The sequence below is a fragment of the Triticum urartu genome, chromosome 6A (genome assembly GCF_056163025.1).
Source record: "Triticum urartu cultivar PI428250 chromosome 6A, HENAU_Tu73, whole genome shotgun sequence".
Classification (NCBI taxonomy): Eukaryota; Viridiplantae; Streptophyta; class Magnoliopsida; order Poales; family Poaceae; genus Triticum; species Triticum urartu.
In genome coordinates this window covers 13,416,304-13,430,864 of record NC_141878.1, presented here as the reverse complement: position 1 = coordinate 13,430,864, position 14,561 = coordinate 13,416,304, and the positions used below count along the sequence as shown (strand labels likewise).

The 14,561-nt window shown below is 45.0% G+C and overlaps 1 protein-coding gene across 1 annotated transcript; it reads right to left on the bottom strand.

The window, feature by feature from the left end:
- Positions 1-7,202: 7,202 nt before the first annotated feature.
- Positions 7,203-10,292, bottom strand: LOC125513547 (uncharacterized). Its single transcript, XM_048678673.2, has 2 exons — positions 9,961-10,292; positions 7,203-9,853 (listed from the first exon to the last, which is right to left on the bottom strand). The coding sequence occupies exon 2, from the start codon at positions 9,806-9,808 to the stop codon at positions 7,664-7,666; it is 2,145 nt and encodes a 714-aa protein (XP_048534630.1). The 5' UTR covers positions 9,809-9,853; positions 9,961-10,292; the 3' UTR covers positions 7,203-7,663.
- Positions 10,293-14,561: the final 4,269 nt, after the last annotated feature.

Genomic DNA, 14,561 nt, shown 5'->3' with positions numbered 1-14,561 from the left:
TGATTGTTTAGACCAACAAAAGGTATGAATGGCATTCCGGACCTATTCATCTTGTAAGTGCTGTCGAAGACGATTACATCACCAAAGTCAAGGTAATCCCAACGTGACTGAGAATCACACCAGAACATGTTCTTCAGCTTTCCTTCTGCGTCAACAGTGTGCTCAAAGAAAAAGTCTGGATCCCTTGTCTTTCTCGTCATCATACCAATTGCAGTGTCCGCATCACCCTTTGCTAGCAACTTCATTTTCTCCCTGTAACACATGTTATAAAGCTTCCTCCTCCCGAAACCAGCCAGTGCATATGATCCATACCTACTAACAAAGTTGTCATAAATCCAATGTTTTTTGAGCCCAGCACCAGCCATTGCTAAGATCTCGAGCTTCTGGTATTCCTTTATATGATTATGAGATCGAAGATATATAACTTCATCTGGTCTAGCAAGAGTGTGACTATGATCATCACTGAAACTACTGACATACCAAATGGAGCACTCTCTGTCAACCTTCACAGTTAGATGGGCCTCACAATAGCACCGAGTCTCCGCTCTCAGCCTGCGCTTCTTCCCTTCCATGGTACAAAACTTGGCCTGTCGTTTCCCAGACCTTGAACAGAGAAACCTCCTCAACCGCCTACGTGCGTCGATACCCTTACTATATTTCAAGTTGTCCCTCCTAATGCTGAAGCCTCGCTTTTTCGCATAGTCGTTATAGAAATCATATGCCTCCTCGTCTGTCCTGAACGTCGTGGACATCACCGTCCAATGCCTGTCTAGTGATTCTTGCTGGTATTCATCGTACCCAGTATCAAAATTGCACTCATCACCATCGGCATCATCGTCGTTTTCGCACGCGTCACCATCCTCTTCCTGAAAAAAATACAATCAACGGTATATGTCAGTAAGTAGTTGTATAAGGAGTATCATATGTATTCACTTTCCACTACTTACTTTGCTCGAGCTGTCATTATAAGATGCATCAATATCGTTTTTGTCATTGGCATCATCGATAAAATTCCACTGATAGTACCCTTCCACTTCCATCTACGCAAATTGTAAATATGATATGTAAGACTTGATGCGTATTTAATTTCACTTTAAAATAACCTACATAATTCTAAACCTACATGGCTTCCGCTTTCAGCATATGAATCATCTACATCCATATCCTCATTGTCATCATCCCCTCCTATCTGTTCACAGTCGAACATGTTATTGTCATCGCGGATGCTTGTATTTAATATGGTTGAGAACATGCAGACCACTTACATTGCCACTGTAAGACTCATCCAAACTCATATAATTTTGGCCGTCATGTTCGTCTTCATCCAATGACAATGATCCGTCCTCGCTACCGCCATCATCACCGTCATATCCTATTTCAGCCTCAATCTATACACGTTCATATATAATCAAATATCCATTCAAACATCACGTAACATCTTTTCAATTAAAATCCTTTCTTAAATTACTATGCCAGTGCCTCGCGTACCTCGTTGCCTTCGTCAGACATGAGGCGGTTGTCGCCGGATACGAGGCTGCCGGCGGCGGAGGCGTCTGCCCGACCGAGGCGGTTGTCGGCGTAGCGCACAGCGCGTGCGTTTTTTTTTCCGTCGGCCAGGTACTGCCGGAGATGGCGGCGGCGGCGGCGGCGCGAGAGGAGGCGGGGTGAGGCGTCTTGAAGATAGGGTTCGCCGATCGTTTTTTTTTTAATCACTCGGGCGTACGCAGCGGACGCGGGCGATCGTGCATGCGGGACGTGGGCGCCTACGGGCGCCCGTGCATGCGGACGTGGGCGCGTACGGGCGGCCGTACGCGACAGCGCCGTACGGCGACGCGGGCGCGCCTACAGCGGGCGGGTATTTTTATACGGCGTGCGAAAATGACCGCCCCTACCCTTTATACGTCTTGGGGGGGGGGGGGGGGGGGGTTGGTATCGAAGACCACCTCATATAGCGGGGCAGCACGGTTGTCATCGCATGTGGTCGCCTTCATCAACGGGGTGGCCGGGAAGGTTCGCGGCGACCACGCCACAGTGGTCTTCGCCTCCGATGGTAATTGTTTGTCGGACTAGGACACAATGGAATGACGCGGTGCGGACCTGCGTTAATTCTCATCCGTTGCTTGACAATGCTCCGGGAAACCGGATTGGGGCAGTAGCTGCACTGACTGGAGCAGCAGGAGCCGAGGCACTCGTCCGCACGCGGCCGCGCTGGGGCAACTTCTCTCTTTCGGTGTCGCCCTGCGTCGACGCGCCGCAGCTGCACTGGCTCTATGACGCCTGCGTGTACCGGTCGCCCCTGCAAGATTCCCTACAACTCTCTTGCGCGCATAGTTCCCGTGGCCGCTGCACTTCCACGCTTGTGGGCTGTGGCACTCAAAATAGACTTTCGCCTCGCTTATAGATAAAGCAACGATCTACAACCAGCATTCAGACAACATAAGAGTAACGATGGCTGGGACAACAGCACAATCATGTCCAAGAAAACATAAGAGAAATAGAAAAAAGCCACCTATATGTGGTGTGATTTATTGTTCCACCCACTGGAGGCTCCAGCATACCGATGCCGCTTTGCACACACTTGTCTATATCTCCTTGGATGTCCTTAGTGCAAGAAAGAGAGGAGGCAAGGCGAGAATGGTGATAAACCATATTCTCCAACATATAAATACCGTCATCTCAATTTCTTCTCTCCACATCATGGATGTTAAAAATGGATGAAATTGAGTGAAACATTGAAACCTTAGCGAAGAGAATTGCAATTAACGGGTAGTAGGTCATTTTTTTTCCTTGGCCCATCTAAGTTATATAGGCTCACAACCTTTGCTTGAATCAGCCCTCCTCCCTCATGAACAAAATAATTTTATACCAGCCCAGAGGGAAATGTTTGGACCGGATGGAGCTTGATAACGAGAAATGTGCAAGCTAGGAAGATGTGGTTGGAAGTTTTTCGAGATGCGGTCTTATGCAAAAGACGAGTATACTTAAGAGCCCTACGGAAAAAGGATACCAGTCCGCATCTCTATATTGATCCGCGGTGCTTCTATCAAGTTTTCCTTACCTCCAATTTCTAAGAAATGGGTAACGGAATCTCTTTGACTGGATTGTTCGATAATTGCAGATCGACATAATGCTATGACTGAGAGTGTTCTAAATGCAGTGCATGCACTTTTTGCTATTTTCAAATACAATAATATATCCTTTGTATGTAGTCACATGCTAAATTATATCTTAATGAACATGTGGAATTTGTTTTCAAACTTCTAAATATGTTTTCTTCTGTGATTTTTTCAAAATTTCGAGCTCACTCTAGCCCATCTCCAAATCACCTCATTCCAAGTTTATTGACTACAACCATGTGATTCTGTGAATATATTATTGTCGTGCAGAATAAACAGTCTTTCTATTCCTTCAAAAAAAAATGCAGGGGACAGCACGACAAAACAAGAAACTTCTATTCTCGTGTTCTCATTGGGACTTACTTTTGTTTTACTTACATTGTGGGGTCATTATGACTTACTTTGGTGTATGTTGCATGACATGTTGATTTCGGAATGATAGTACCTGCTTATAGTACGTACCCCCTCCGTCCCACAATATAAGGCGTTTTTTGCAAACTAACATATATTATGGGATGGAGGGAGTACTTTCTAAAAATATACACAAACTTGGTAAGTAGAGGGATGTATGCAACAGTTGTGCATTAACAAGTTGAACTCTGCACACACGTGGCACTAATGCAACGCTTTGTTGCAGCCGACTCAAGAAGCCAGATCCGTGTGTTGTGGTAGTATAACTTGATTGCCCCCAACTACCGCAGTTTCTGCTTTCTAATTATATGATGCTTATATGTACATCACTCACACACACACACACACACACACACACACACACAGAGAGCTAGCTTTTGGTGGGAAATATCTCTAGTACTTAGTTTACTTTATTTTTGAAAAGGAGGATAACTCCCAGCCTCTGCATAGTACTCCCTCTGTAAACTAATATAAGAGTGTTTAGATAACTAAAATAGTGATCTAAATGCTCTTATATTAGTTTACGGAGGGAGTACTTAGTTACATCAGTCAATAGTCTTGCTGTTACTTCTCACTTGAACTAACAACAAAGAGGGTCTTCTAGCACTAATGTGCATGGTTACGTACGTCACATTTTGATTATGGGGCTGCGAGAAAACCATACCTCTTTACCGGCTTTTAAAGAAATCTAACAATTTTGACTGGTACAACGAGGTCAATACTGCTTTCGAAGCACTCAAGAAGCAGCTCTCTGAAGCGCCCATTCTTGCAGCTCCTTAGAAGAAGGAACCAATATTGCTATACATCGCAGCCGACAACAGAGCCATCAGTGCGGCTGTTGTGGTAGAGCGCGGAGAGGAGGGCAAAGAGAACCTGGTCCAGCGACTGGTCTATTATAGGGCTTGGGAAGCACTGGGAATTCAGGGTATACATGCATTGACAGCAAAACTCCTGTGTTTGCTAATTGCTGATCATGAATGTCGACAAAACTCCTGTGTTTGCTGACACTCTGTTTCATCATAAATATAGAAGTCACTCGTGTGCTCTCCTACCTTTGCTACCGTCCTATGCGTGCTATGGTTAGAGAGTTGCTTGGGCTACACGGCGTGTGCCTCCATGTATGTGTAGGGCACAGCAAGGGAGTGTGCGGACATGCTCTAGTGTGACGCATGGACGAAGCTGTGCTGTGTGCCTGCGTGGGTGTAAGAAAGAGTGCTTGATCGGCCCAAGAAAAAAGATTTGAAGACACAAAGTCACAACGTGGCCGTATGCTAAACACCTCCCAGATTCTCTTGGCCTTCCATAATTTGGAAGACAATCATCTATCTAAATAGTAAATATTGGTAGGTTATTCCAGTTGAGGTACCTGAACATCTCTTGGACAGGAATATGCGAGCTCCCAGAAGGAATAGGACATCTATCAATAGCTTAGAGATGTCACATAGGCGACTAATTTACCATCGTCTATCTTTAATCTAGAAAAATTGGTGCATCTATTGGTTGGCGAGTTTGTTAAATTTCCTTAAGAAGGAATTGAGAAGATGCAATTAGCACTAGAGACCTTGAAACAGGTCAGAGCCTTTAAGCGGCCAATTCAATGTCTTCAAGATTTTGGCAAGCTACAGAATATGTGGAGGCTGAATATTGATCTTACAATGATCAAGAGGCCACTGAAGATACTGATGAGGAGTGCAAGAAAGCGATTGCATCTTCTCTCTATCAACTAGGCACACCCTTTATTCATCTGGCATTGTGATTCCAGATTATTACTGAAAGAATGGTGTCCTGCTCCGGTTGGCTCTAAAAACTTATGACCAGGCGGTCAACCTTCCCACAGGTTCCAAATTGGATGGGTTCCCTCATCAACCTTCAGCAATTACAGTTTGAACTGAAGAGAGTCAGGTATGAAGACCTCTGCATCCTTGGAGGCATCCCTGCTCTCCTCGCTCAGACACTAATAGAAGAAAGAATGTGTGAAGGACAGCTCATTGTTAGCGGTGAAATGAGATTTCCATGCCTGAGTAATTTTTTCTACTGTATATGTGAGGGGTACGGGATAGAAACAATGTTTGAAGCAGGGTCCATGCCCAAGTTAAAAAGCTCGAGATTTGCTCAAGCCCCACAATGAACAAGCATCCCTTTATTTAATGCTAGTAGTCTAAGTAGTACCTCCCACAATGAACAAGTCCTTTGATTTCAGAAATCAAGAACCTCACTGTCACATGTAAGTTCCTCTTGTGGACAAAAAAGGCGGCCTTGGAGAGAGCACTCAGCACAAACCCCAGGTTCCCTACTCTCGATTTTGTCACTATATCCATAGCTCCCCTTTGTTGTCTGCTCAATTGTTTTTCTTCAAGTGCCGTATTAATTATAGAGTGATCATTATTTATTGGTCATTTTCCTCGAACAAAGCCGTCTGGCAAACTATAAATCAAGGAATTTCCGTGCCACTGTTCTAAACAGTTCCTCTCAGGAGCTCTTATCAATTATAAATAGTTTTGGCAGTTTAACTTACCGTTGTTTGTGGTCATTTGCAGTGCTACTCTCCACAGATCGCTAGAGCACCAGCATCTCTTACACATGTAATCTGCACATTCTAAGCCTTCATCACGGTCATAAGTCGATTCATAGGTAGAGGAACTAGCAGGGCTCCCGCGAGTATAAAGTTTAAATTTTCCTATCTTTTAGGAAACATATGTAACCAATAAAGAGTGCTTGATCGGCCCAAGAAAAAAGATTTGAAGACACAAAGTCACAACGTGGCCGTATGCTAAACACCTCCCAGATTCACTTGACCTTCCATAGTTTGGAAGACAATCGTCTAAATAGTAAATATTGGTAGGTTATTCCTGTTGAGGTACCTGAATCTCTCTTGGACAGTAATTTGCGGAAGCTTTAAGCAGCCAATTCAATTCTTCAAGATTTTGGCAAGCTACAGAATTTGTGGAAGCTGAAATTTGATCTTGGCGATGATCAAGAGGCCACTAAAGATACAAATGGGGAGTGCATGAAAGCCATTGCATCTTCTCTCTATGAACCAGGCACACACAATCTTCACTCTTTATCTATCTAGAATTGTGATGGCAGATTATTACCGGAAGAAGAATGGTGCCCTGCTCGGCTTGGTTGACCTGGTGGTCAATCTCCCCAAGGGTTCCGAATTTGATGGGTTCCATCGTCAACCTTGAGCAATTATGGATTGAACTGTATAAAGACCCCTGCATCCTTGGAAGCTTACCTGCTCTCCTCGTGCAGACACTATAGGAGAAAGAATGTCTGAAGGACAAGGACACCTCATTGTTGGTGGTGAAACGGGATTCCCATGCTTGAGTGATTTCGTTTACTGTATGTGTGATGGGTACAGGAACGGGATGGAGATGATGTTTGAAGCAGGATCAATGCTCAAGTTAGAAAAGCTCTAGATTTGTTTCAGCCCAACAATGAACGAGTGTCTATTCAGTATTGGTAGTCTAAATGGTACTAGGCATTTTGATTTTGGAATCGAGAACATCCCCTGCAGTCTCACGACTGCGGAGACAGCACCCAGCTTATTCGGAGACTGCCCTACTTCGGATACATACTACAGCTTATTCTTTCTCCTTATCAGTTAGGAGTATAAATAGTTCTGACAGTTTAACCTACCATGCATCGATTGTGGTCGTTCTTGAAGTCTAATGGTTGCCAACTTGCCATATCTTTACTCCAAAGTTTACTCAAGTTATGAAGGGCTGAATATCTAGCATATGACCATCAGTACAGCAGAAAAGTAAGGCAAAAGGTGCCAAGGATAACTTATTAGGATAAATCCAGGACTGACAAAACTAATTAAAAATTGCAGCTTAGCTGAGGCCAAATGTGCAACTCCCTTGAAGTAGTAGCCATCCATATGTATGAAACACATAGAGTGGATCAACAAAATGGTGATAGCCAGAAAGCTTACTACTAGCTTGTTGGAAGAAGTACTAAAAAATCTCTAGAAAAGGTTGACAGTCAGAAAGTTTACTACAGTTTCTCCAACGATTATTACATTTCAAACGTACTAAAAAAGGAAAAGGTTGGAAGAAGTAACCTACAAAGAGAAGTTCACCCCTCGATTAGCACTCCATAGCATCTAGGCAAAATCTCTAGAAAAGGTTTCAATCAGCGCCCTGTTCCAGAAAATAGTGGTATTTTTCGGGGAGTAACTCCTTATATTCCTGGCCTTTCCCCCCTGACGCAAGTGCAGCCAACAAGCTAGCTGTGGAAGCTTCAAAGGTGAACCTCCTCTCATCAATTTTAGACAGATAAGTCCCAGCCCTAGGAATCTCCCCTTTCTGAAGTAAGCTTCTAACTATAGCATTTAGCATATGTGAGTTGGCAGTACACCCATTCTTCTCCATAGAAAGGAATAGATCATCAGACTCTTGTAGAGAACCTTCTTCTATTAGTTTTTGTATCATTAAGCTATATGTAACAACGTCAGGCACTAATCCTTTGGCCCAGATACCGTCAAACAAATCTTTGGCTTCTTCCTTCCTGCTACCTTTAAGCAACACACCAATCATAATATTAAAAGTGATAATAGAAGGCTTAACACCGTCCAACATTTCCCTGAAAACAACCAGTGCATCATCTATCCTTCCATTCTTAGAGTAACTATCTATCAGTATGCTATAGGTGACAACATCAGGTTTCAAGCCAATTGAGCACATATTTTCAAGTAACTTCCTCATTTCATCCATCTTACCATCTGCAAAGTATCCATGCATCAGTGTGACATGATTACGCACGTCAGGCTTCACACCCATGTGTACCATCAGGTCGAACACATCTTGGGCTTCTATAACCCTTCCATTTTTGCAAAGGTGATCCATAACAGTGTTGAAGAACACTGTGTCGGGACAGATGCCGCGATCCAACATCTCAGAAAATAGTTCATCAACCTTCTCCCATTTGCCACAAGAACAGAAACCACTAATAAGGGGGGTGAAAACTATGATATCAGGAGCTAACCCTTCAGTTATCATTTGATTGAATTGGGACATAGCATCATCCATTCGGCCAATCTTGGAAAGCAAGTTTACTACCGCTCCATAGTTCGCTACTTCAGGGTTCAGTCCTTGCTGCCGCATTTTTGTAAATATATGCATTACCTCATCAACCATTTCTTCTTTAGCACATGCAGATATGAGTATGTTGTAGACATAATGATCTGGTGCAATACCATTATCATCCATCAACTCAATAATACAATTCATATCATGAAAAGATCTTTCCATAGCGTACCCATGAAGCAGTATGTTGTAGATAGTAACATCTGGTTTTTGGCCCAAACTGATCATGGAATCAAAAATCTTCCTAGCTTCTGCACACCTTCCGCTCTTGCAAAGATAATCCATCTGTATATTGTAAGTTACAACATCTGGTTGGACACCATTTCTAGTCATCTCCTTGAAAACCCGATCAACCTCTTTGCACTGTCCTAATGAATAATATCCATGTATGAGACTGGTATATGTGGCAACATCTGGCAGAATTCGTCTATCAGTCATCTGTTGAAGAACCTCCTCTGCCTTGTCCATCGCATGAACTTTGCACATGCCAGAGATGATTGAAGTGCAGGTCACAACATTCGGCGAAATTCCCCCCTGTAGCATGACACAAAATAGGCTGTAGGCCTTGCCCGCCTCACCCTCTTTCAACAAGCCATCAAGTACGGTGCTATAGGACACGACATTAGGTTGGCAGCTGCCTCCATCCTCAGCCATGATGTGAATCAGCTCGAGAGCCTCTTGGCTCCTCTTCTCGTTGCAAAGACCCTTGAAAAGAATGCTGTATGAGAAAATGTTTGGTATGCAGTTAAACTCGGGCATTATCCGGAGTACGATGTCCATTGCATAGCTGGTCTTCTTCTCGGCGCAGATGGCTTTGAGTAGGTGGCTGAAATTGACGATGGCTTCTGCTGCAAATCCCAGCTTAATAACGTGTCCCATGGCAGCGTGTCCAAGGTCCAAGCGGCCAGCACGGCAGCAGCAGTCGACTAGAATGCCATAGGTGATATTGTGGGGAGGCACCTTGGCTCTTGCAACACGGTTGAAGAGGGAGACGCCGAGCGCGGGGCAATCACGGCCGACAACGGTGAGGAGGCAGTTAATGGCGCGGACCGAGGAAGGCCCAGCAACCTGGATCAATTCGTCGAACAGGTTGAGTGCGTCGTGAGTGTCAATGTGTCCGGCATAGTACCGGTCTTGAATTTTCCGCTCCAAGATGCGTCTGTCGACGGGGACAAAGCGGCGGCTCATAGTTCCACCTGGCCTGAAGAATCCCTCGCCGCCGCCGTTCACCACCTACAGAACCTGGGGTTAAAACTTAAAAGGAAGGAAAGGAGAGGAAGAAGGACGAGCTGCAGCTGCTGTAGGAGGTAAAAATGGTCCATGGTCATCAGGATGCTCACCGTCGAGCTGCAGCTGCTGTGGGAGGTAAATGCGATGCACTAAAGGAGATCTGGCCGCCGGCGAGCTGGTCGACACGGCCGCAGCGTTGAGGGGGGCGAGGACGAGATCTCCGCCGCTGCAGCAGCCCTGAGGCCGATAAAGACGAGGCGACCCTCCGTCGCCGCGCGCTGTGTCCCCGACGCCGGTGAGGACGGCCCTCCACCGCCGCAGGCTTCTGTCCCGTCGCGGTGGCAGACGAGCCTCCACCGCCGCAGGTCCAGACGCTCCCTGGCCTTTGGTTTCCCCTATCCCGACGAGGAAGTGGCTTCGCACACCTGTATCGTGAACTAACTGAAAAAAGAAAAAGAAAAAAACTTCACACCATATGTACTTTTTTTTTGAGGATCCACACCATATGTACTTGAAGGAATTGGGAGCACCGACTTACAACTTAATTTTGCTATTTTTTTTCCTAATATACGCATGAGTTTTTTTTAGGCAATCTCGCGAAGTTTTTATTCAACCCGTTACAATGTTTACATAGACGAAGGAAAGTCCTTCCGGATGGCCTAGCCATACATGACGCCCAGGCCCTAATCTTAATGCATGCTTCGCTAGATTGTGAGCCTCCTTTTTGAAGCTCCTAAACTCATGAATTACGTTACATGAAATAAAAGAAGTGATAGATAATTTAATTTCCTCTTTGATAGCACCATAAGCCGATCCACTCCCATATTTGATCTCTGCCACCATGCCCTGGCAATCCGACGCTAGATATATTCGGTGCACATTCAACTCTTGGGCTAACGCCAGACCTTCTCTGATCGCCATTGCTTCGAGAGTAGCCGGATCGCCTTGGTTTGTGAATACTATCGTTGATGCGCCTGAAAAAGAGCCATCGTTGCTTCTACAAATTGCCGCAACTGCTCCGTGGCATCCTCCTCTGCCCACTGCAGCATCCACATTAATTTTCATATAGAGCTCCGGTGGAGCAAGCCATCTCGTGCCTCTGGTGGCCGCGATCCCACGATTCTCCTCCTTCGGCGACGAGTCCTGGATCTCCCCCAGGTATGTGTTGACAAAACCATGGATTGCATACGGGCTTTTGAATATATCTTCATATAGTGCCTTCCGCCCCGCACCCCATATCGCCCATAGCGTTGTCGCACATCTGACGAACTCCATTGACGAAAGAGCTTTTTCCATGGCAAAGATCCACTCCTTGGCACTATCATGTTGATTGACACTTAGCTGATCCAAAATGGCGTCAGTTGATAGAGCCTAGGTGCTCCGAGACACAGGGCAGTCCAATAACGCGTGCGTCCATGAATCACGTACTCCACATAATTTGCAAGATGATGATGTAGCCATATTTTGCCTATGTAATACAGCAGCCGACGGGACATAATTTCTTGCCAAACGCCACAGAAAAACCCTGAATTTCGAGGGAACTTGCACCTTCCACAAAGACTTCAATTCAGCTCCTTCTGCTTCTATATTTGATGTGCCTCCCTGCCTTCGAGCCAAGCCTCTCTGTTTCGTTTAGTTCGATCTAGCATACGGTAAGCCGAGCTTACCGAGAAATGACCTCTTGGTTCCTCGCTCCAAGCCCAAAAGTCTGACACCCGTCTAGTGCATAACGGGATCTGAAGAATTGGCTCTGCATCAAAAGGTGTGAACACCGTACGCACAAGCTGTTCATTCCACACCGCCATCGATGTTTCTATTAGTTCTGCCACACGTCGAGGGGGGTCCGGAACCAGTGAAGTAATTGGCCTTTTGTAACTCTCCCTTGGTATCCGGTTATGAGCCCAGATGTCCGTATTTTCTCCATCTCCTATCCGTCGAATGATGCCTTGCGCTACTACATCTCTCCCATCAAGAATGCCTCTCCAAATTTGTGATGGACGGGAACCCAGTTTTGCCTCCAATAGAGATCGATCCGGAAAATATATAGCCTTCAGTATTCTAGCGCTCAACGACTCCGGATCATCCATTACCCTCCATACTTGCCTTGCCAAAAGCGACAAGTTAAAAATTTCCATATCTCTAAACCCCATGCCCCCCATATATTTTGGCATTGTCATCGTATCCCACGATACCCATGCTGGTTTCCTTCTGCCTTCCTTGCAACCCCACCAGAACTGACGGATTATTGATGTGACACTCTCGCACAGCCCTCTCGGGAGCCTAAAGCAAGACATAGAGTATACTGGGATCTCCTGGGCTACTGATTTTAACAGAACTTCATTGCCTGCTGCAGACAATAATTTTCCCATCCATCCTTTCACCTTCTCCCACACTCTGTCCCTCAAATACTTGAAGGTACCATTTTTTGAGTGTCCCACTTCCGTTGGCATGCCCAAGTAATGATCACTGCGAGACACATTATGCACCTGGATTTTATTCTTCACCCCATCTCTGATTGTTTGAGAGCAGCCCTTCCTGAAGAATATAGATGACTTTGCATTGTTTACCTTCTGAGCCGAAGCCTGACAATAAGTATCCAACAAGTTTGATATCCTCTCTGCCCCCTCCACACTTGCCTTGAAAAGCAACAGACTGTCATCTGCAAATAAAAGATGGTTAACGGCGGGTGCCATGGGTGCCACCTTAATACCTGCCAACAATGACGACTGAGAACTAGATTTCAGGAGGCACGAAAGGCCCTCTGCTGCTATCAAGAAAAGGAAAGGGGAGATGGGGTCTCCCTGTCGTAGCCCTCTGGATGGTTTGAATTTCTCAAGCTTCTCGCCGTTAAAAAGAACTGAAAAAGAGACACTGGAGATCATAGACATAACTGTGTTAATCCAAACCTGTGCAAATCCCAACTTGCCCAAGATGGCTCTCAAGTAGTCCCACTCCAGCCTATCATAAGCCTTCATCATATCCAGCTTTAGAGCACAAAAGCTATTATTTTTAGACTTCTTACGCTTCATGAAGTGTAAATACTCATAAGCACATATGATATTATCCGTTATCAATCTCCCAAGCACAAACGCTGACTGTTCTTGAGATATGATGTCTGGTAAAACTTGCTTCAATCTGTTGGCCACCACCTTTGATGCTATTTTATACAAAACGTTGCATAAACTTATCGGTCTAAACTGTGAAAGGAGAGTGGGGTTATTCACCTTCGGGATAAGTACCAAGACTGTCTCATTAATGCGCTCGGGGCTTTCCTCCCCTCTCACTATCCTTAGAACAATATTAGTCACATCATCACCGCAAGTGTCCCAATGTTTCTGATAGAACTGCGCAGGGAAACCATCAGGGCCAGGAGCCTTAGTTGGGAACATCTGAAAGAGTGCTTGTTTAACCTCTTCTTTTGTATATGGAGCACAAAGCTCATCGTTCATCGCTACTGTTACCTTACAGGGGACATGTTCCATCACCTCCTCAACTCCTTGCACCCCTTCGGACATATAGAGGTCCTGGTAAAAACTATTCACCATCGTCCTCAACTCAACTGGGTCGTTTTCCAACACACCCAGCGCATTCTCAAGAGCCCTAATCATATTCTTCTTCCTTCGTAGGCTAGCCCGAAGATGGAAAAAAATTGTATTCTTGTCGCCCGAGGAAAGCCATTCAATCCTGGCCCGCTGCCTCCACATGATCTCTTCGCGATGATATAGCTCCACCAATCTTTCATTTATCTTGATCTCCACATGTGATGGTGCCGTGCGCAGCGGATCCACCCGTAGTTCCTCGAGTTTCTTCTTTAGATCTTTGATCTCCCGTCTCACACTTCCAAAAGACTTATTGCTCCATCAACTGATTATTTCACTAAATGGTCTGAAGCAGTACCTCTCAAGAACATGACACATACGGAGGTAATTCAATTCATAACTGAGCACATTATTCATAGATTAGGTATTCCTCAAACGTTAACTACAGATCAAGGTTCATCTTTTATGTCACACCAAGTCAGAGAGTTTGCCGAATCTTATAATATAAAGTTGCTCAATTCCTCTCCGTATTATGCCCAAGCCAATGGACAAGCTGAGTCTAGCAATAAAATTTTAATCAAGCTCATCAAGAAGAAGATTGAGGATAATCCAAGGAGATGGCATGAGTTGTTGTCTGAAGCTTTGTGGGCACATAGGATCTCAAGACATGGTGCTACAAAGGTGACTCCATATGAGCTAGTATACGGCCAAGAGGCTATTTTACCGGTGGAAGTGAATTTGAATGCTTTGAGAATAGCCAAACAAAATGATTTATCGACAGTGGACTTTTATAACTTGATGATGGACAATATTGATGAGGTTGCCGATAAACGTTTGGCTGCTTTGAAGGCCATAGAGAAGGACAAGTTGAGGGTAGCAAGGGCTTACAATAAGAAAGTTAAGTTGAAGAATTTTCAAGTTGGCGATCTCGTCTGGAAAGTAATTCTTCCGATTGGTTCAAGAGACAGAAAATTCGGGAAGTGGTCTCCAAGTTGGGAAGGTCCTTTTAGAATTGCAAGAATAGTTCCCGGAAACTCTTATTTGGTGGAATCCGTACAAGGGGCATTGTTACCTCGAGCTCTTAATGGCAAGTACTTGAAGAAATACCACCCAAGTGTGTGGCAAGAAGCCTGAGTGGGCAATGGCCGATATATGATTATCGCCCTTAGCAC